Raw genomic sequence first — 23,574 nt, forward strand, 5'->3', positions numbered from 1 at the left:
AACTTACTTTGGACATATAGTGAGGAGAGACCGGTCCTTAGAGAGGGACATCATGCTTGGTAGGGTGGAGGGACAGAGCAGGAGAGGAAGGCCCTCTATGAGGTGGATTGATTCAGTGACTGGGGTAATCTGGATGGGAGTGTGAGAGAGGGTGAGATTGGCACAGGACAGACCAGAGTTTAGGGCTGTTGTATATAGGAATGCTATGATTCGCAAGCAACTCAACGGCACATAACAACAACAACCACCATTATGGTATTTGACACACCAGTGGCACAGTGTTCAACATCACAACAACTCTAAGTTACTTGAGTACAGTAAATTGACAAACCAGTGCTGTAATACTTAGAAGAATGTTCATCCCAAACACGATTAACACCAGTCCTTAGCCCTACCACCCACCAAGCCCTGGTTGACTGAAAACCAAGAGGCTTCTAGTACACAGCTTATTATTAGCTAAATCTGGCAAATCCAGTGAGCTTACACCCTATTATGAACTGGGAGAAAAACAACCAAACATTCCACACCCAACCTGCATCAAGACAAGAGAAAAAAAAACCATTTACAAGTTGGCAAAACTGCCTTTTAAAATGAGGCTTGCTCACAGGTCATTGTTAGCTAAATCTGGCAAACCCAAAACAGCTCACACCTGATTGTGATCAAAAAAAGATAACCAAAAAAAAAAAAAAAGATAACCAAAAAGTCCACACTTGACACTCACCAAGAAAAGAAGTGTCTTCTAGAATCCAACCACTTCACACATGAGAAAGTACTTTTTAGAAAAGAAATACTAAGTACTTACTGTATTTTTAACCAAAATGATTTTTTTTTAAAATATTTAAAAAATAATAGCAGGCCTTTGCTTATTTTGGCTCTTCCTGACACCAGACCTACGCCATTTTGTATTAGATGTTGGAACTTGCAGGCTTTGAAACTCATTCTCCTTCCAGGAACCAGTGGATTGTACTGTGCTCCCTCCACCCCTGAGTCATTCCTCTTATTAGTGGAAATAATACTTTTGAACCCACCATCCTTGGTAATTTCAGCTCGACGTTTGATTATCACTTTAAGTTAACCAAGTCTGACTGAATACTCAACCAACAACATTCTCTAGAATGGCAATTACACAATTCTTAGCCAAGATGGGCTCTTCTGAAGCCAGTAGAAACTGTCTCAGCTTGAGTGCCCCACTCCTTGACAGACATTTCCAGGTTAGACATCATGTCTCCATCTGCAAAAGCAATACTTCAAAGTGTAGGAAGCAATAAATCAGCAAAACAAGCAAAACACCACAATAGAATAAGGTGGAACAAAAAAGTGACCAGAATATAGAATAAGAAAATAATTAACATAGAAGAAAGGCTGTTGATTGGAACTTTGTTATGGAATTCAGAAGAATGTTTGTTACTTAAATTGTCTTCTACACTCTGTGAATTGAGAAATACAGAGAAAACACCGAAGAATTTAAAAAAAAAAAAACAAACACCAAAAAAAAAAAACCCCAAAACACAAACCAATAACTATGAAAGACAAAATCATGGAAAATTAGAAGCAGTATAGAACACCTAAGTGAAATTCAGAATATTGAGACAGTGGGATTGGCACAGGATAGGGCAGGGTTTAGGGCTGTTGTACACAGGGTCGCAATACGTCACAGGCAACTCAATGACACATAGCAACAACAACAACCATCTAAGAAAAAATAAAATTAAAAAAGCACATTATACTAATATTCTAAATGACAAATAAATATTTACCACTCTAATTCTACTACCTTGAGTTTGTTGCTTACGTTCTTGCAAGTAAAATGAAACCAAACCAGTGAACACAGCATCCAGATGTCAGAGACAGTGAACACAACCCATACGTCAAAGACAGTACTGTCCACAACTCTGAATTCAGTTTTAGCTCAGATTATAATTGGCATAGGAAAATAAGTACCCATACAAAGCAAGCAGATTAGTCAAAGGAAAACTCACAGACAATAATTCTCAGAAACCTAATTAAAAGCAAAAAACTATCAGTGCAAGACTTTCAGTATGATGAGAACTGAAAAGAAGCTTTTGAATTTAGCAGTTAAGCAGTCATTCATCAGAGGAAGGGATATTTTCATGAAAGCCAGATGGTGATGAATTGAAAAGAAAATGCAGAAAAGGACAATATATCATTTCTCCCCATCCCCTTTATAGGACGTTGGTGGAGTTCAGAATGAGTTAGGCTTGGCAGCGTTATCTAGTTTATGAATAAATTTATATAACTTAGCAAAAAGTATAAAAAAAGCTAAGGCTCTCCAGTCTGTGTTAGAAATGTAGATAGACAATTAGTCTTTTTTCTTTTTGGTCACTGTGACCTTAGTATCTTGTAAGTTGTGCCATCAAGTCAACTATGACTCATAGCGACCTTATGAGTAATAGAGCCTGAACCCTGCTTTATCCTGACCACCTTTTTACCATCACTGCCATGCACTTGATTGTTACTATGTCAGTTTTCTCTTGTTGAGGGTCCTCCACTCTTTCTCTGACCCTGCGTCTTTCTCAGCATGTCTTTTCCAAACATGGTGATTCCTCCCCAAAACATACCCAAAGTGTATGAAATGAAGGTTCACCAACCTTATCTTTAAGGAACACCATTTTGGTTGCATTTTTTTTCCCAAGATACATTTGTTCATTTTTAGTACATTTCTCAATTTCCTGGAAAAAGTGTAGCTAAAATGATCCTTAGAAGTAAGCATGGTAAGATTTAGTCTCATTTATTTTGCATATGGTATCAGGAGGGGCCAGTCCCTGGAGAAGGATGTCATGCTTTTTAAAATAGAGGGTTAGCAAAAAGGAGGAAGGCTCTCAAGAAGATGAATTGTCACAGTGGTTACAACGGTCATCCGCACCACGAAGATTGTGATAGTGGCATGGTGTATTGAGCAGTGTTTCATTCTGTTTTTCGTTGTTAACTGAATTGAAGCCAACTTAATGACACCTAACAATAATACCATGTTGCTTATTCATACACATTTTTATAACACAAAAATAGGTTAAAAGAATTAATAACAGTATCTGGTCAATATATTGTATATTGCCTTTTTTTATGCCTAACTTGTCCAATTATTTTTAATTCCTCTCTCTATTCCCATCCCTGCTAACCATCCAAAATAAATTGTGTGTACACCTTCCCTTAACTTTTTATACTGTTGTTGTTGTTGTTGCTAGGTATTGTTGAGTACAACCTTGTGAACAATAGATTTGAACCCTGTCCTGTACCATCCTCACCATTTCTGACATACTTAAGTCTGTTGCCACAGTTACTTTATCAGTCCATCTTGTTGAGAGTCTTCCTATCTTTTTATGTCTCCCACCTTTCCAAGCTTCCAAGCTTGATACCTCTTTCTAAGGAATAGACTCTTCTAGCATCATACTCAAAATATGAGATGAAGTTTTACCATTCTTGTCTCCAAGGAGTACTCTGGCTGTACTTTTTCTAAGAATATTGTTTGATTTTTTGGCAGTCTATGAGATGGATTGAAGCTCAACATTAAGGAAAAAAAAAAGATTCTCACTGGGCTGATTGACAGCATCATGATTGATGGTGAAGAGATTGAAATTGTTAATATTTTTAGTTTACTTGGCTCCACAATCAACACTCTTGGTACCAGCAGCCAGGAAATCAAAAGACTAATTGCATTGGGAAAGCCTTCTGTCAGGACCTCTCCTGAGTACTGGAGAACAAACAACAATATCAGTCTGGAGACTAAAATGTGCCTGATCCTGGCCATATTCATCATAGTTAATTGCTATGCATCAGAAGACTGGATGATGACTAGGGAAGATAGAACGTAAATTTATGCCTTTGAGCTCTGGTGCTGGAGAAGGGTGTTGAATATACTATGAACTTCCGGGGAATCAAACAGGTTCATCTTACAGAGAGTGAAACCAAGCTGCTCCTTGGAGGCAAGGATTCTGAGGTTTTGTCTGACACTCTTTGGGCATGTGGCAAGGAGGATCCAGTCCTTGGAGAGGGACATCATGTTTTGGAGGGTGGAGGGACAGCACAAGAGAGGAAGATCCTCAAGGAGGTGGGTTGATAAAGTGACTGGGGTAATGGAGGTAGGTGTGTCAGAGATAATAAGTTTGGCACAGGATAGAGCAGGATTTAGGGCTATTGTACATAGGATCACTGTGAGTTGCAGGTTACTCAGTGGCACAGAACAACAACTTTATTATACTTTGTGTATTTTTGTGTCATGGTCAGTTTCTGAACGATGTTGTTCTGGATGTTAATTTTGGATTATTGCTTGTCGTTTTTGGTTCTTTGACCAAAGAACTCCCTTTAGGATTTCTTTTTAAAGTTTGCTTAGTTTTCATAAATTCATTGTTATTGTTAGATGCCACAGAGTACAATTTATAGTAACCCTTTGAGCAGCCAACTTGTACCATGTCCTATCCTGTGCCATCCTTACCATCTGAAACACTCAAACGCATTTTTTGAAGTCAGTGTGTCAGTCTTATCTCATGGGGGGGTCTTCCTCTCCTTCACTGTTCTCCATCTTTCCAAGTATATCTGAAAGATGAAGCTTCACTATCTCTGCCTCCAAGGAGCACCCTGGCTGCACTTTCTCCAAGATACAGTTGTTCTCTAGGCAGTCAGTCCATGGGATATTCAGTACTCTTCTTCAGCCCTTCAACTTAAAGGCATCAATTTTTCTTCTGTTATCCTTATTTTCCAGCTCTCTTATGCATAGCAGATGAATGAGAAGATCATGACTTAGGTGCACCTGATCATTGCTCTTCAGCATTCTGGAGAGGTCCCTGACAGCAGACTTGCCCAGTGTGATACATTTCCTTATTTTCTGACTGCTGGTATCAAGGGTGTTGGTTCCTGATCCAGGGAAGATGAAATAATTGACAGCTTCAGTCATTTCTCTATCTATCATAATGTTGACTTTGGTTTAATGGTGAGGGTCTTTGTTTTCTTGATTTTGAAATTTATTCCATACTTAGGACCGTAGTCCATGATCTTCTGCTGTGAATGTTTCATGTCCTTCTCATTTTCAGCAAAAAAAGTTATGCCATCTGCATAAAGCTAGTTTTTGATTAGTCTTCCTGTAATCTTGATAACATGTTCTTATTCATAGAGTCTACCTTCTCAAATTATTTGCTCCACATGCAGATTGAATAGATATGGAGAAAGGATACAACAACCCTGATGCACACACTTCCTGAATTTAAACCATGCAGTGTTCTCTTGCTCACTTCAGACAACTTCTTGATATGCAATTTTGCTAGGTATGTAATTCTTGATTGGCAGGGGGTTTTTTTTCTGTCAGGGTTTTACATATGTCATCCTGTTGCCTTGCTTTTGTTTTTTAAATCTTGTTCTGAAATTCCAGTCACATGAAATTTATTCCATCCTTTATTGTCCTACTTAATTTTTTTATGTCCTACATAATTTTTAAGCTTTCTTCTTTTTCTTCTTTTTTCTGATTGTTACTGAGGAAATTGTCCTCTATCTCACTAATTCTGTTTTCTGTGTCTTTAATTCAGTCTGTTGTCCCTCGATTTAGTAATCTCTTTCTGAAATTTAGTTTTAAGGTTTCATATTTCATTTTAATATTTTTGCTTTGCTTTTAACTGTCTGTATATTTTATTTATTTGGTTCTTGAATGGTTTTGCTTGATTTTTGTTTTTGTTTTTAAATTTTTTCTATTTTTTGGGTGCATTTTCCCAATCAGAAGACACTTAACTGTCATTCTTTAGAATTCCTTATCAGGAAATTTTTATAGTTTTTTCTTTTTTCAGTTTTTTTTTTTTTTTGGTTTATTTATTGCCATCTTATCTTGATTTTTTTAATGATTCAAAGTTATATGTTGCTTCTGAGACATTGTACTATTTTTGTCTTTGTCTTATTTTTGTTTTTATATATCTGATTAAGTATGTTGTCCCACTTGCTAATTTAGTAGTTTATAATGATTCATCTCCTGTCTTCTGGGAGTTCTAGTTAAGGATGAAGGTATATGTGCAGTTTTCTGTTTATTTCCGTAGAGCAGTTGAGGACAGACTGTTGGTTGCTGTCTTCTTTTTTGATGACCAATTAATTAGAGCAGGAGCTGGTCCTTGCTCTTGCCCAGTTGGTGAGACTGCTATATATAGTCAGATACTGTTGCTATCTGTTGTTAAATGGCAGAAAGAAAAAGGAAAACACAAATAACAAAAAGTACACAAAAAATACAAACAAGATTGGGTGGTATACTAAAATTCAAACTCTTTGCTGTTGGGTCAGAACTGACTCATCGCTTACCCTCCAGTGAGTTTTCTGAGGCTGTAGATAACATGGGAGGAAATTGCCTGTCACTTTTCCAAGGAGTGGGCTGTTGAATTTTGAACCGCCAAAGAGATTGTGGTTTGGGTTAGCAGCACAATTTCCTGTGAGCTTTATCACTAGAAAAAAAGATAGTAGAATAACCAGATTGAGAGGGATACAAAAGATGGGAGAATCAGAATAGAAAGTAAAAAATGAGGAAAAAGAGAGAAAGAAAGAGATGTCTGGTGAGAGAAAGGAAAGAAAAACTAGAGAGCAGAGAAGGTGATGAAGAAATGGGGTGGTGGGAAACACCAAAACCTCAACAATAACAGGAAAATATAAAAATCAAACAAGCAAATGAAATTTAAGAAGTCATGGGAAATTAGTAACCAGAGAAAAGGGAGGGCTTCTGGAGGTGATGCATGCACCTGATTGATGAGTAAAAGGCAGGATGTTTGATCAGTTTGCCTGCCAGTCCAACAGAAGTTTATAGCTAGTTCATCAGAAGTTCCCAGTCAGGTCAGAGTTTCTACTCATTTGAGAGGCAGACTTAGACTCTAAGATTCAACTTGTGCTAAAGGCAGCACCTTTTCTGATCAAAAGGTGGGGCTCTCAGCCTGGAATGGAGCTGGATAACGAGAAAAGATAGCCACTGTCAATTTGAGTTGTGCGAGGAAGGCACTCTTCACGTATGTGTTCGTGCACATTATTCTAGATAAGACTGTGGAATGTAAAAAACAGGGTATCCCCAAGGGTGATCTCAAAACATGACGTCAATCAAAAGTAGTGCCCCACCATTTCAGTATCTTGTTGCAGGTCAGGCATGGCAAAGTTTTTCTGTTTCCCTAAGGGATGTGTACACTCCCGGGGCCAGGTAAAAAAAGGCATAGGCCTGGCCTCTGTGGTTCTTAAGCCTTTAAAGGAAGAGTCAGCTCTACTTTGTCTCAAGGAACAACTGGCGGAATTCAGCTTCTGAGTTTTCACTCAGAAACCTCACATCTTACACACTGTACCAACAGGGCTTTACAGTAGCAGTTTTAAAACTAAAAATCTTTGCTTCAAAGACAATCTTACTGTGTCTTAATAAAAAAAGTCTGGCTGTAAACAATTTTTTTGTCTGGTTTTTAGTATGTAGAAGTCATACATAATAAAATGCTTCACATAATAAAATGTGAAATAATTCTATATTTCTGTCATATGAGCAAGAAATGTCTCTTAGCCAAAAATAACATCGAATTATATAAAGGGCTGCACCCTTTATTGATACTTGTTGCTTCTATATGCTGAGCAAATAATTTGAGAAGCTGGACTTTATGATCAGGAAGATTCATCAAAAACCCGTGTTAATGAGGTTGAGAGAACCTTACTTGCTGAAAGTGAAGAGGATAAAGGACTTGTTACAAGACTTCAGTATGGATTATATCTCAACATCAGCAAAAATCGGCTACATCATGATTGATGAAGAAAAGATTGAAATTATTAACAGTTCTGTCTTGCTGGGATCCACAGTCAACATCCTTGATAACAGCAGTCAAAAAATATAGAAGTTAGGGGAGCTCTGGTGGCCTAGTGGCAAGGAGCTGCAACCACAATCCCAGAGGCTCACGGTTCGAATCCACCAGATGCTCTGCTGGGGAAGGAGGGACAATCCTCCTGTACCAGTCAGATCTGATTTGACGGTACACTCACACAAAAATTTTTTAAAAAAAAATATAGAAGTTATGTTGCATTGAGCAAGTTGCTATCAAGGACCTCTCCAAAGTACTCCAGAGTGCAAAGAGCAGTGGAGTTAAAGACTAAAGTGCACCTGGCTCAAGCCATGATCTTTTTAGTTACTTGTTATGCATCTGACTCTGACAGTGACAAAAGATGAGAGAATTGTTACCTTTGAACTATGGTGTTGGAGGAGTTACTGCTATAGGGACCATTAAGTTGCATGGACTCATAGTGACCCTGTGAACACTAGGTCTGAAACATGCCTTATCCTGTGTCATCCTCATTATCTCTGCTACACTAGAGCCCATTTCTACAGTCACTGTGTCAGTTCTTCTTGTCTGGAGTCTTATAACCCTCCACTTTGCAGATCATGATGTTTTTCTCCAAGGACTGACTGACTCCTAACAACGTGCCCAGAGTATGCAAGGTGAATTTTCAGTATCCTTCCCTCTAAGGAGCATCCTGGCTGCACTTTCTCCAAGATATATTTTTCTCTTGGCTGTACATGGAATGTTCAGTGCTCTTCTCAAGCTCCAAAATTCAAAGGCATTGATGATTCTTTTGTCATCTTTATTCATTGTTCCAACTCTCAAATGCATAGCAAATAATTGAAGGAACTGTTACTTGGATCAAGCATATCGTAGTTTTTAAACTGACATCCTTGCTCTTCAGCACTTTGGAGAGGTCCCAGACTTAAGACTTGCCCAGTGTAACATGTCTTTTGATTTTTTGCATGCTGGTACCAAAGTTGTTGATTGTGGATCTAAATAAGAGTATTAATTAATCATTGACAATTTTTATATTTTCTCCTCTCATGATGTTGCCTGTTGGCCCAGTGCAAGACTACTAAGTAGCCCATGAACTCTCAAGAGAACAAAAGCATTTTAGAGAAAGTACAGCCAGAGGTGAGACAGGTGAAACTTCATCTCATGTATTTTGGACATGTAGTTAGGAAGGACTGGTCCTTGGAAAAGGATCTCATGCTTGGAATGGTGGAAAGTCAGAAAGAGAAGATGACCTTCAACAAGAAAGATTGATGCAGTGACTGAAACAGTAGACTCAAGTATATGAGAGGGTGAGGATGGCACAAACTAAAGCAAGGTTCAGATCTTTTGTTCATGGAATCACTATGTGTTGTACTCAAGAGCAACTAAAGACAATGGTTTTTGGTTTTGTTTTTTTTTTTTTAAAGATAACATTGTGACATTCAAAACTACAACCAGAGTTCATTGTATTTTCAAAAGAAAAATCTGAAAATTAGGTATGATTGCCAATTCAAAGTTTTTATACTTGTGTGACATTTCACATTTTCAAAAATAGTAAGAAAATATGTTTTCTCATAATTCTAGTAGTAATGAACACCTAGCTGCCAGGTGATACTGCTGTGATGATTAAGGTTGTGTTAGCTTTTTTAAAGGTAACTGTTAAGAATGTAAAATCATTGAACAGAGCGTGCTTAATGAAAATTTTGTTCATCTTTAGAATGCCATTTATTTTTTGGCTAAAATACAGGTTTTGCCAGAAAATTTTTTTTAAAGATAACGAATATTTATTAAGCATGGACTATGGGCCAAGCACTGTGCCAAGTGCTATATATACATGCATTAGTATGGACATCATTCTTTTTTTATTATTATTAATTTTAATGAAAGTTTAGAGACTTAGGGTTTCGAGTCATTTCATATTTGCACTTTTCTCCCTGCCCACCCCCTCCCCACAGTTCACTCTTCTCCTTGAAAAGTAAAACTTTCAGTGTTATGCAATCCCTCCCCCCAAATCCACTCCACTATGCATCTTTCACTCTGGACTTCTGTAATGACAATAGTACCCATTCATATATCCCTTTTAAACAGTTCTCTCCCTCATCTGTTTCAATGCAGTATACATCATTCCTCCTTTCCTTTTCTGTCTTCCCTCAATCCTGTCAGTCCATTTTACAAGTGGCCCTATGCAATATTAGTCCTTTTTTGACTGTGATATTTCACTCAGTCATCCATTTTGCATATTTCATGAGTTCCTTGTTTTTCAGTGCTGCATAGTATTCCATTGTGTGAATATACCAGAGCTGCTCTATCCATTCGTTTGTTGATTGGCACTTGGGTTGTTTCCAGCTCTTTGCTATTGCTAATAAAGCCGCTATAAATATGGGTGTGCATATATCTGCTTGGGTGGCAGTTATGGTTTCTTTAGGGTAAATTTCCAGTAGTTGAATTGATAGGTCAAATGTTATTTGCAACTATTTGAGAAAGTGTCATACAGCCTTCCATAGTGGTTGTACTATTTTACACTCTCACCAACAGTGAATAAGGGTTCCGGTTTCTCCACAACCTCGCCATCATTTGATGTTTGCTGTTCTGTTAAATATTCTTAATGGAGTGAGATAATATCTCATACTTGTTTTGATCAGAAAAATATTTTTTATATTAGGTTAAAAAGTTAGAAGTGTTCTCTAAAGTGCTGAAAAGCAAAGTGTGCCTAATCAAGGCCATGGTCTTTGTGATTACTTGTTATGCTTCAGAGAGCTGGATAATGACTGAAAATGACAGAGGAGGAAATGATGCCTTCTAGTTGTGGTGCTGGAGAAGAGTATTGAACATACCATCAAATAGGTCTGTCTTGGAGAGGGTGAAACCAAGTTTTTCCTTGGAGACAAGGATTTTAAAACTCTTTCTCACATTCTTTGGGCACGTGGCCAGAAGGGACTGGTCCTTGGAGAAGGACATCATGCTCAAAAGGGTGGAGGGACAGTGCGGGAGAAGGAGACCCTGGATGAGATGGATTGATACAGTAACTGGGACAATGGGGGTAGCAGTGTCGGAGTCAGTAAAACTGGCTCAGAACAGGGCAGGCTTTAGAGAAAGCTGTACATAGGGTTGCAGGCAACTCGATGACATGTAACAACAACATCAAAATGTAATACAGCAGTTTACCTAAGAAATAAAAATTAAACTGAAATGTTCATGCTCTCTCTCTCTCTCGCGCGCTCTCTCTCTCTCTCTCTCTCTCTCACACACACACAGAGTTGGAATTAATAGCTGATCCTCCATTAAGTTCCTGAGGCTCTAAATCTCACGAGAGGCAAGACTGCCATTTGCCATTTGATCTACATGTGAATTCAAAATTCCAGAATAGTTCAGCCTGCAGCTTAGGCTGGTAGAACATTCCCCTTGAACTTTCTCAAGATTGACTAGTAACTGTGCAATACACAATACATAATACATGTAAATTTATAAAATAAAAAAAAAATAGAAGTGACAAAATTACATTAATTTTTCCCGTTTTGTTATTTTAGCTCCACAATGAAGAGGATAATTCGGAGTCATCTGCAGTAGAGCAGCCATCAACTTCAAACCCAACACCACAGATTGTCCAGACTGCTCCTGCAGCACCAGTGCTGGAAACGGACTCTTCTCCTCCGCCTTACAGTAGTATTACTGTGGAAGTACCTACAACTTCAGGTATTTTTAATCTTAATGTGAAACAGATTCTTAAGAAAGATTCTTACCAGTTCATTTTTATTAACCAGTATGGCTTTGTGTAAATGACAAATCTTGTAATGGACTTTTTGGGTTTTATTGTTTTGTTTTTCTTTTAAATGGTCCAGAATAAGAGGTATATTGAAAAGAGGACTGGGAGAAAGGGAGAAGGGGGTGAGGGAGGAAATTGTGCAACAGTGAATGAATATTTAAAAAAAGTAAGTAAACTAAGGAAGGGGGAGAAAGGATAATGTAGAACAATGAATGAATGAAAATCCAACTTTTCTGTAAGCTTTCATTAAAATCACAATTAAAATAAAAAAAAAATTTAAAACATTTCCCAAAGATACAATATTTTTTCCTACAGTACTTACCCTATGTTGTTTTTTTAAAATTGAAAGTATAGTTTTTAAGCATCATATGCTTATTAAAAACCTAGTCCAGATGTTAGTGAACACATACATGTTTCTATGCACATATATGTATGTTAATGGATATATAGCTACCAAGCCAAAGGGTCGCTATGAGTCACCTACGACTTCATGGCACTTTACAACAACACAGCATACAGAGAGATCAGTTGGCCTAGTGGACAGAAAGTGATGCTACCAAGCCAAAGGTGGGTGACTCTAATTCAAGACCCCCAGGCCTGTTTCTTAAATGAAGCATCCTTCTAAGTCATATAGCCCTGGTCTGTCCACTTGCTATACAGAAGTAACTAACTCATGGTTGCTGTGAAGCTGAGCACTGTGACACTGATATGTCAAATACAGTAACGGTTACCAATGGGTGGACAGTGTTTGTTGGAGCTCCCCATTTAAAACAAGCCTGGAAGCAGGAATGACATCCACTTCTGAAATAGCTTGCCTCTGGAAACCCTATGAACCTGGAGAAAGGATGGAAGTTAAACAAGCGTTCAGGTCTTTTGTTAATAGGGATCGCTGGACACTTAACTGTCACGGTCCAGTTCCAATTTATTCCAAAGTAACTTTGATGTAATTTTTCAATGATAGTTGCATTATTTAGAATCAAAAACAAGAAATTAATTATAAATCAATAATAAAACAGACCTCTTAAAAAAAAAATAGGGATCGCTATGAGTGCCATTCTCATAGTCTCTGTTGCTTTTTGTTATATTGTTGCAATCCCTTTGTTAGCTCACCTCATAGACAGTTTCCTTTCACTGATTCTCTGCTTTTCCAAGCATGCTGTTGAGGTTCTGCCCTCTCCTAATACATACCCAAAGTAGGTGAGATGAAGTCTCATCATCCTTATATTATTGATATGCTTGATGAAATGTTTAGTATCATATAAATGTTTATTATTCTCCTCTGTCATTTTCTGTTTTTAATTTTTGATTCTCAGATTATAGGCAAGTAAATTCTAACTTTCTACATCTTCATCCTTAATAGATGGATGAAAAGATTCATAATACCACAATAAAAGTAAAGAGTAGCTTTTGAACTTCTTGTGTGCAGCCAAACACCTCATGGGACTTGTTTCCATGGTGTGGAGTTTTATAGCATGGCTTCTTGGGACATCCCAGTTAATTGACCTAAAATGTGTCTATGTTCTGCATTCTAATAATGCTGCTATTCTACCTCCTCATTTATTGCATATTGTACTGTGTAGGTTTTAAACCCTCCAAGCAGCCATCTAAGGCATGACAGTTGGTTTGTATTAGCCTGGAGGAATAGTGTAAGAAAAAGTGTCAAAAATAGGAGGAGGATTTGGAATGTGTGCCCGGTTAGTACCAATTGTTTTCTTCTCTGTGAGTCAAGGACAAAGAAAGGGGGGAAAATAATACCAAGTTACCATTATAAAATACTTTGGTCAAAGAGTATACAAAAGATACTGAGGAAAATTAGAACAGAATTCCAAATTCTTAATGACTTCAGATTTTGTAGAGCCAAAGACATTGAATGAACACTTGAAACTCTTGCCTTGAAACAATCTTAAAATGTAAATAAATAGTGTTCTTCAAACACTGGGTTAGTTTAGTTAATGAAAAATGTCTGCCTTAAACATTATGATTTTTAAAGAACTATCCAAGTACTAACTCAGGAAGCTTAGGGCACAGTGAGTTTATGGGAGAACAGTTCCTTGGAAAAGGAGGGAGAGAGTGGATTGCACAACTGCAGTGTAATCAGTATCACAGACTTACACCTGCCACATTGAATTGGTAGGTATTTTACTGTGTGTATTTGCAACAACAACAAAATATACAAAATGGGTGACCCAGGAGGACATTATACTGCGTGAAATATCTCAGTCACCAAAGGACAAATACTGCATAATGCCATTGTTATAAAACAGGACTGACATGGGGTTTGGGGGAGAAACTAAGAGAGGATAGATAATGAACACTGCATTGGAACATATGAGGGAAAGAACTGTTTAAAAGGAACAAATGATCAGGTATTATTTGCATGACAACATTTCAGAAAAAGAGGTGCATAGCAAAATGGAATTGGGGGGAGGTAGGAAATTATTTAACAATGAATGATTTTTTTAAATTTTTTATTTTTTTTTAAATTTCAATGAACATCTACAGTGATTTTGGAATTCCATTCATTCATTGTTGCACTTTTCTTCCTGCCCACCCCACCCCCGAATGAATGATTTTAAAAAAATTTTATTTTAGTATTTTTTGTATATACCATCAAATCGGATCTGATTTGGTACAGTAGGAGCTTGCCGCTCCTTCTCCAGCAGAACATCTGGTGGATTTGAACCGCGTACCTCTGGTATTGCAGTGCAGCTTCTTGCCACTAGGCCACCAGAGCTCCCAGTGAATGAATTTTTTTAAAGAGAAGGAGAACTGGGAGGAAGAAGGGAGGAAAGTATGCAACAGTGAATGAAAGGAAGTCCAGGTTTCCTGTAAACTTTCATTAAAATTCACAATAAAAATTGTAAAAAAAGAAGAATGAAAGTTACATTCCTGTGGATAACATGAGAATAGGTAAGAGTATGCTCATGTTTTGGTTTTATCTTTCTTTTCTGAAACAACTTTTCAAAGTCTCATTCTGAAAGTTCTTGTTTAGTCTATCAGCCTTAGGGGATATTTGCAAGACTTAAGCCTTCCTAACATTGGACTAAAATAAAAATAACAAAGGATTATAATAGTAGTTAATATGCTCTAGTTCTGGTGGCCTAGTCCATAAAGGAGATGTACTACAGGGCCCCCTTTTGATTGTTTGACTCTACCAGTGGCTTTAAGGCTCCAAGAGGGAAAGATGGACATTGGTTTACTGCTGGAGAGTTCCAACTTGGCAGTGATGAGTTTGCGTTTAAATACTTGGAATCCTGTGGCTATGTAGCAGCAGTAATCTTCTGAAAATCATGCCCTTTATGATTATGCCCATAGTGAAATGATGCCAAGTGTTTTTAATGGGTATGTTATTTCTTTTTTCAGATACAGAAGTTTACAGTGAGTTTTATCCTGTGCCTCCTCCCTATAGTGTTGCTACCTCTCTTCCTACATATGATGAAGCTGAGAAGGCTAAAGCTGCTGCGATGGCAGCTGTGGCAGCAGAAACATCTCCAAGAGTAAGAATAAGAAAATGTAGCTACTTAGAGAATATTATTTTATAAATTGACATACGCTGCATTGTGCTATAAAAAGTTGGTGTCTATGTGTGAATGCATGTGAACACAGATTTTTTTTAAGTATTTTCCTCGTTATTACTGACATATGTGTTGTTCTGGTGAAATCAGCATTGTCCTAGTTAATCCCCCTTCACCTTTCTTTGATTTCCTTAACGCTGTTGATCTTCACTTCTGCTTCCACCACGTCTCAGCTTCTCATCATCTTAGACCTTATTGTTATTCCTGACTCTCTTATTAGATCAAAATGATACAAGATTATAATAGTAACTTAAACACTGTATCAATTCTGTGAAAACTAATCTCATATGAAAAAGGAGAATGACTGCAGCCTTGCATAACTGCTAAGCTCTCAGGAAATGTGACCCATCCAAATTAGCACTTAACTTTATTTTTTAAATTTTATTTGATACTAGTTTGCTTACAAAATTCGTATACATTGTTTTTCACATGGAATCTTTTCCATTTCCTTTACTCATCTCTCCCTCTGCCCATCAGATTGTCTGACCCTATGATTATCCCCTTGCCGTCCTCACCCCTCTGCTCCTACCCTCCCCTGCTTGGATCCTCATACCCATCTTACTGGTTATTTTCTTTTTCACAATAATGATCTTACACAGTCTTTGTCATTATGGGACTGAGTTAATTCACTTAGCATAACGCTCTCCAGTCTCTCCCAAGTTATGTAGTAATTTTTGAAATTATTGCTCCTGCATGCTGGATAGGATTCCACCACGTGAATGTTCGTTCCACAGTTTCTCAGTCCATTCTATTGTGGTTGGACATTTGGGCTGTTTCCATGTTCTTGAGATGGTGAATAACACTGCTATGAACACTGGTGTACAAATCTCTTAATTGTGTCTCATTTCTAATTTTCTCGGCATGTATTCCAAGCATCTATCTCAGCCAGTGTTGGTTACTGCCAGAAAAAAGTTCATTAATCTCATATAAACAGTTCTCATTCATGTGGGCCTTAAGGCAGTTGACATCTTCACTATCCATGTTTTCATTTTCATTTTTTAGGTTTCAAGGTCTGGCACTACAATCATAAATCATACTTTTATGTCCTTGTTTGTTTATCAGCATAAGCATTTTACTGACTCTGAATGAATTCTGTGGTCTGAAAATCACAGAGTAATAAAGTAATATTAAATTACAGGGCCTTCAGATGATTTTTGTCAGTTGATATTTTTTTTTAACATATCTTACCCTGGGAAATTAGAAGGTTAGTTAAGGATTCCCTCCACCCACCATTTCTCTTTTATTTTCTTGTCTCAATTATCAAGGCATACTTTTTCTCAAGATGATTAAACAGAAATTCCAAGCAAAAAAAAAAAAAAATAAAGTCACTGATACATATATGTATGTTATTTTCATTCTGATGAAAGGAGAGGCTATTTCAGCAGTGGAGGAAACCCTGGTGCCAGAACATTTAAACTCTTTGCTGCTACCTGAAAGGATGGCAGTTCAGACCCACCCAGTGACAGTGGGAGGCAAACCTGACCATCGGGTCTGGTAAAGATTATAGCTTAGGAAACCCTGTGGGGCATTTCTGCACCATCACACAGAGTCCCTGTGCGTCATGACACCCCCTCTCAATATCTTCCAGTGCAGAGTCAATGGGACATGTGTTTGCTCTTCTACAGTCAGGTAAAAGAGAAAAATAGCTTCATTTCATTGTGGTTTGTAAGCAGGATTAGAATTTACTATTTTTCCTTGCTTCAGAGTTTATAGATGTTATTGTAAATCTCTGAATTCGTTGCTATTTAATTAATGAAAAAGACACAAATTATCTGTATACAAAAAAGCTGTTACTAGGTGAGGAGGGAGGTATATGTCCTTATATTGCATGTTTCTTGCGTCGTGGTTAGATAATCTCAAACTGGATGAATTATTTCTGTCACTGCAACTCGTCATTCCTGCTTCCTGCTTATTCCCCCACAAAAAACACACATACCATCTCCCCATATGTGTGTTTACACACTCACACACAACACAGAATTACAGCTCAGCATTAGTGTAGGACACAATTTGAGTGTTTGATTATGTGTCATCATACCTGCCTCAATTTTTTTTTGTTTTTTTAAAAGCAAAGTAGTATGTTTAATATGTGAGCTCTGGTGGCCTAGTAGTAAGAAGTAGAGTTGCACCCCTAAAGGCACACGGTTCAAATCCAGCAGCTTCTCTGTGGTGGTGCACAGTCTCCTCCAGTGTGATTTACTGCCTCTGAAAAACTTCTAGAAGGTCAGCTGTGTATCACTTCTGACTTGCTAGCATACACAACAACAACAAAATGGATAAGAAGTTGTACTACCAATCCAAAAGCAGGCTCTTCAAATCCACCAGTTGATCCTTGAGATAAGGATGGAGAACAGTTTCTTCCCAAGTTCTTCACTACCTCTGAAAACTCACTGAAGGGTCAGCTATGAGTTGGTTCCAACTCAATGGCAGTGACTTTGAGTTTAGGGTTTGTTGGTTGGGTTTGGTTTTTTTTTTTGTTATATATAACTGTATCCTTTCTTCATACTGATTCAGTTTATATACTGAGCAGATCATTCAAGAAGCAGTCTTCTATAAAGAAGACTATAGTCATCAGAGGAAGACTCATCAACAACCTGTGTTATGCAGGTGATGTAACATTGCTTTCCAGAAAGTGATAAAACTTGAAGCACTTATTAAAGTAGATCAAGGACTAAAGCCTTTAATATGGATTATAGTTTAACACCAAGAAACAAAAATCCTGTAATAGCATCATGATAATTGGAGAAAAAGAGATTGACATTGTCATAATTAACACCCATGGTAGCCACAGTCAGAAAATCAAAAGATGTTTTTCAGTGGAGAAATCTGCTGTCAAAGACCTCTTTAAGTGCTAGAGTACAGATGTCAGTTGAAAGACTAAGGTGTGCTTGATCCAAGCCAGTGGTATTTTTAGTTGCTTTCTATGCATCTGAAAGTGTGACAGTGAATAATAAGGAAGACTAAGGAAGAAGTGATGCCTTTGAATTGTGGTGTTGGACAAGAATATTGAATAGCCCGTGGACTGCTGAAAGAACAAACAAATCTGTCCTGGAGGAAGGGCAGCTGGGGTGTTTTTAGATGGTGAAACTTTGTCTCACATCTTTGTGCATGGTGTCAGGAGGCACCATTCCTTAGCAAAAGGCATCATGCTGAGAAAGATGCAGGGTGAGAGAGAGAGAGGAAGACCTCAGCAAGAGGAATTGACATAATGACTACAGCAGTGGGCTTCTGCATAGTTCAGATCTGATGTTAATATAAGTAAGAGTTGTAGTTGACCTAACAACAACAGCAGTATATATAGTTGCAAACAAGTCTCAAAACGGAATGAGTGGAAACCTTTTAAATCTCAATAGGAAAATGTTTGATGATGAAATGGTACTATTTTGTATTATTCATATTTCAGATGTGTATGTTGCATCTTAATGTCAGAAAAACAAATATTCTTACCACTGGACCGATAGGAAGTGTCATGGATAGAGAAGAGATTGAAACTGTCAACAGCTTTATCTTTCTTGGATCCAAAATTAATATTCTTGGTACGAGCAGTCAGGAAATAAGGACACGCATTGCATTGGGAAAATTCTGCAGTTAGGGAGCTTTCCAAATTATTGAGGAGTAGTGATGTCAGTTTGAAGACTAAGGTGCATCTGATTCTCATTCACACCATAGTCTTTCTGATCACTTGCTGTGTGCCTGGGAGGTGGACACTGAATAAGGATTACAGGAAAAGAATTGATGCCTTTGAGTGTGGTATTGGAGAAGAACATTGAAACATCCCATGGATGGCCAAGAGGACAAACTGCTGTGTCCTGGAGAGGGTGCAGCAGGAGTGTTCTTTGGAGGCAAGAATGATGAAGCTTTCCCTCACATTCTTTGGACATGTTGCTAGGAGATGCTTTTCCTTGGAGAAGGACTTGATGCTGGAAAAAGTGGAGGGTTGGTGAAGGACAAGATGACCCTCAACCAAGTGGACTGAAACAGTGACTGCTGCAATGGGCTCTTGTGGGTTAGGAAGTGTGAGGAGGGTGCAGGATAGAATAAAGTTCAGATTTTTTGTTCATAGGGTTGCTATGAGTTGTATTCGACGGCACCTAACAACAACAAATGAGATAGATGTTTGCCTATATCTTACAGAATGATTAAATTGGTTTGTAGAAAGGAACTTATTCTTTTTAATATTTCTGTGAAAAATATTTAAATTAATATAATTTGCTATAAAACTTTTAGAATATGACTTATCAGTTACTTAATTTCCTATTTTTACTTGCTCCTGATTTTTGTCTTAACTTCAGCTTCTAATTTTTGTTTTAACCATTACTTTATTCTTTTAATAATTTCTTTTTGCCGTATTAAATAACATTTAATAAAGAGTAAGAGGCAACTTCAGGATAGGGACCTTATGTTTACATTTTCAGTATTTGGCTGTTGCTTTAGTGCATATTTGATATTTAATATTTAATTAACATGTCAGTTCACAAGTGGTTATTACTGAAGGAGAAAATATAGCTTCTAGTACAGCTGTCCATTTAAAACTTTTTTTGGGTGGTTCCTGTCACCTATTGAAAGATGTATAAAACAATGTTTTAACAGAGGTGAAATTGTTGCATAAATACCAACTTTTATTTTTTAAACATTTTATATGAAAATTTTTGTTATTTGAGTGTTTAGGTAAAATTTATCTATAGTTAGTAGTTATTCCTCTATAGTTAACAGGTTATTGTCAGGTATATTTGTGTGTGATGTTAAATAATGCTGCAAATTATATCTTTATGTGTATGTCTTTTAATAATCATTGGCTTTTGTTAAACTTTTTGTACTAGTATTTCAGAAGAGTATAAAATGTTTATATTTGTAACATCATATAGACAATGGTTTTGTTCATAATGTACTTTAAAGTTTATATCTAGAATGAATTTGAAAGTCTATAAATTTTTAATGCATACATAATCATTGACAGTCATTATTTTTACCTTATAATTGAACTATATAGTTTAAGTGATCTTAGATTACAAATCAAAAAGCAACTTGGTTTGGAAAATCTCTCTCTTAGGAAAACCAGCATACTTGGTGAAATGATCGTGCTTTTGTGGACAGTACACCATTGTGTTGAATTGAGGTTCATAATTAACTTTTATTAGTTAGGAGATGTTCAACCAGACTCCTAGCTTCTTTGAACTGACCCAAATTTTGAGTTTGCACTAGCTGAAAATTACAATATAAACTCAACTGAAATGATTTATATGTATTGTAATTCTGATCATACTATTAATCTTAACAAAGGCTTTTGAAAATTTTTTCACTCCAAAACTAATTCAAACAATTGTTTGACAGCTAATTGACTTGACGAGATCTATATTTGTACCCATTTTTTTTTAAAAAGGTGATCTAAGAGAAGGTAGAAAGTATCTGAAAATATCACTGAATCCATCTGTCTCATCGAGGTCTTCATCTCTTGCGCAGTCAGTGAAATCTTTTCAGATCTACAGGAGCAATACATTGACACGAAACTACCAAAAATTTCAGGCTTGATTCGGAAGAGGACATGGAACAGAATAAATCATTGCGGATTTCAGTTTGACCTTTGCTGATAGTAGAGCTTACCAGAAAGATCTTTACTTGTGTTTTAATCACTATACAAAAGCATTTATTTGTGTAGATTGGAATAAATTGTGTTAACATTGAGAAGAATGGGAATATCAGAACACTTAAAATTATGCATAAACTTTACATAGACCAAGAAACAGTCATTTGAATATAACCAGGAGATACTACATGGTTTAAAGTCAGGAAAGATAATGTGTTAGGGGTGGATTCTTACTATTTTTTATTCAATATGTGTGTTAAGCTAATAATTCCAGAAGTTAGACTACGTGAAGAATGATGTGACATCAGGATTGGAGGAAAACTCATCCACAGCTATGTTTCCACATTGTTTGTGGAAAGTGAAGACGACTTGAAGCAGGTACAGAGAAAGATCAAAGATTAAATATAGCATGCAGTACGGGCTATACCTCAACATTTACAAAAACCAAAATCCTCACCAGTGGACCAATAGGTAACGTCATGATAAAAGTAGAAAATCCACAGTCAGCACCTATGAGAGCAGCACTCAAGAGATCAAAAGAAGTGTTGCATTGGGAAAAATCTGTCAAGGATGTTTTGAAAGTGCTAAAGAGATAGGATGTCAGTTAAAGGACTAGGTTGTACCTTACCTGAGCAATGGTATTTTTAGTTGCTTCATATGCAAGTGAAAGTTGGGCGACTGAATAAGGACGACCGAAGAAAAATTCACACAGAAGGAAAATGCATCTTGAAGGAAGTGCAACCAGATGTTTCTTGGAGGCAAGGATAATGAAACATCATCTCACATACTATGGACATATTATTAGGAGGTGCCAGTCTTTGAAAAAGAGCATAATGGTTTGAAAGGTAGAGAATCAGTGAGAGGAAGTCCTCAGTGAGGTGAATTGATGCAGTGACTATAATAATCGGCGTGTGTATGGTGGAGATTTTAAGGGTGGCACAGAATAGGGCACAGTTTCTGTTGATAAGGGTCGGTGTAAATCAGAGTTGGTTCAGCAGCACCCACAATAACAAAATCCAGATTTTTAAGGGGACCTCTCTGACCTCAAGTCTTATTTTTTCTCTGTTGTTCGTACTGGTCTGGCCATATTAACTTCTCCCCCTCACTGCCCACCTTGACCCCTTGCTATTTGTCTAATGCACCAGACAAGGTCAAGTTTTAGGACCTTGACATTGAGTTAATCCTCTGAGTGGAGCACTTTTTTTACCGCGCTTCGATGGTAACTCTCTTAGGCAAGCTTCATTTCAATGAGACCTTTCTGACAACTCTTATATAAAATTTTTAACTTTCTCCCACAGCATTTTCAGACATCATTTCCCTACTTTTTTGATTTTGTACAGCATTGGTACCTTTTAATAATTGTATAAATAACTTTATTTAACATGACTTTGTTTAATATTGGGCTCCCCTCACTTCTGTATATGCTCAGGAAAGACAAGCATCTTTGTTTGGTGTACTCTGGTGTCTCCTAAAGGCCAGGGGAAAAAGTTTCATACAGTGGTTATTCAGTGAATACTTACTCAGTAGTTAAGGTAACTTGAATATGATTTCAAAGAAGTTCTCCATTTTTTTTCTCCAACAAAAGAACTCCACCTCAGACTCATTGTTCACATTCCAGTGGAACACCCTAAGTCTACAAGCTAAGACAATAAACACAACAAAACCAAGAATTTTAATAATAGTTTACATTAGAGTATCCTGTTCAAGCAATTTTCATTTAATGTATTTTGCAAATTATTAGATACTAGATTTAAAAAAAACATTTTTAGAGTATTATTTTAAAAGTATACTATTTGAAAATTTTATTGCATAGATAAATGAAGTAATTTTATTTCACTAGTATGTTTAGAGGTGTCTGTGGATTGAGATTTTAACCTAACTGCAAGCAAACTTGCCACAATTTCATGGACGCTGGCAGAAGAGGGAACTGCTGGATCAGGGACAAAAGATTTTATGACTCATAGTTCTAGTAAAAATTTTATTTATTTTCTTGTGCTAGTTTCCTATGCCTCAATTCCTCCAGGGTGCTTTAAAGATCAGTTAGTATCTCCATATGCTGGATTTTTTGCAGAAGTGGAATGCTGAGCTTAAGGAATTCAGACCCTCTGTACTATCAATAAGTATGTCTCCCCTTTGCTCTTGGGGAGTGGGGCAGGCCCTGTCTCTCTCTTCTTTTGTTTGAGATTTGCTCTTGTTTAAGTGCCATCATATTGACTCCAACTGAAAATGATCCATATAGATTAAATCAAAACCATGCCTAATCCTACGCCATCCTCACAGTCTTATATGTACAACCCCTTTTTTGTAGCCACTATGTTAGTTTGTCTAGTTGAAGAACTTTCTCAGCTTCTCTGACCTTTTGCTTTACAAACATGATGTCCTTATCCAGGAATTTGCCCTTACTGACAACATGCCCAAAGTATATGAAATGACATTTCATCATGTTTACTCCTAAGGAGTACTCTGGCCTCAAGTCTTTAAACATAAATTGTTACTTGGCAGTCATAGCATATTCAGTACTCTATAAATACCGTTAGTTCACATATGTCAATTTCTCTTCCATTTTCCTTATTCACTGTCCAGCTTTCACTTGCATATGAAGCAATTGAAGATAGCGATGGCTTGTGCTAGACATACCTTAGTCTTTAAAGTGATATCCTTGCTGTTTTTAAATCAAATTTTATTAGTTTTAATGAACATTTACAGAGATTTTGGGTTTTCATTCATTCATTGTTGCACTGTTTTTTTTCCACCCTCCTCCCCAGTTCATTCTTCTTCTTCCCCAATGTCTGTTTTAATTGTCCAATTGCCACAGTGCTTGTCAAAGCCAGTTCTGATTAATCTCCTTTGTCAGTGTGTCCCTTGCCGTTCCCTATCACT

At 37.1% G+C, this 23,574-nt stretch overlaps 1 protein-coding gene across 1 annotated transcript in view; it reads left to right on the forward strand.

Moving 5' to 3' along the window:
• The window catches only part of NDFIP2 (Nedd4 family interacting protein 2), an 82,438-nt gene that overhangs the window by 33,166 nt on the left and 25,698 nt on the right, over positions 1-23,574 (forward strand). Inside the window, exons 3-4 of the mRNA XM_006894079.1 lie at positions 11,300-11,465; positions 14,899-15,032. Of these exons, the coding sequence (XP_006894141.1) occupies positions 11,300-11,465; positions 14,899-15,032 (300 nt within the window). The remainder of the gene's footprint in view (positions 1-11,299; positions 11,466-14,898; positions 15,033-23,574) is intronic.

Source organism: Elephantulus edwardii, unplaced genomic scaffold (genome assembly GCF_000299155.1).
Source record: "Elephantulus edwardii isolate Elephantulus edwardi_28Jun2011 unplaced genomic scaffold, EleEdw1.0 scaffold00134, whole genome shotgun sequence".
Classification (NCBI taxonomy): Eukaryota; Metazoa; Chordata; class Mammalia; order Macroscelidea; family Macroscelididae; genus Elephantulus; species Elephantulus edwardii.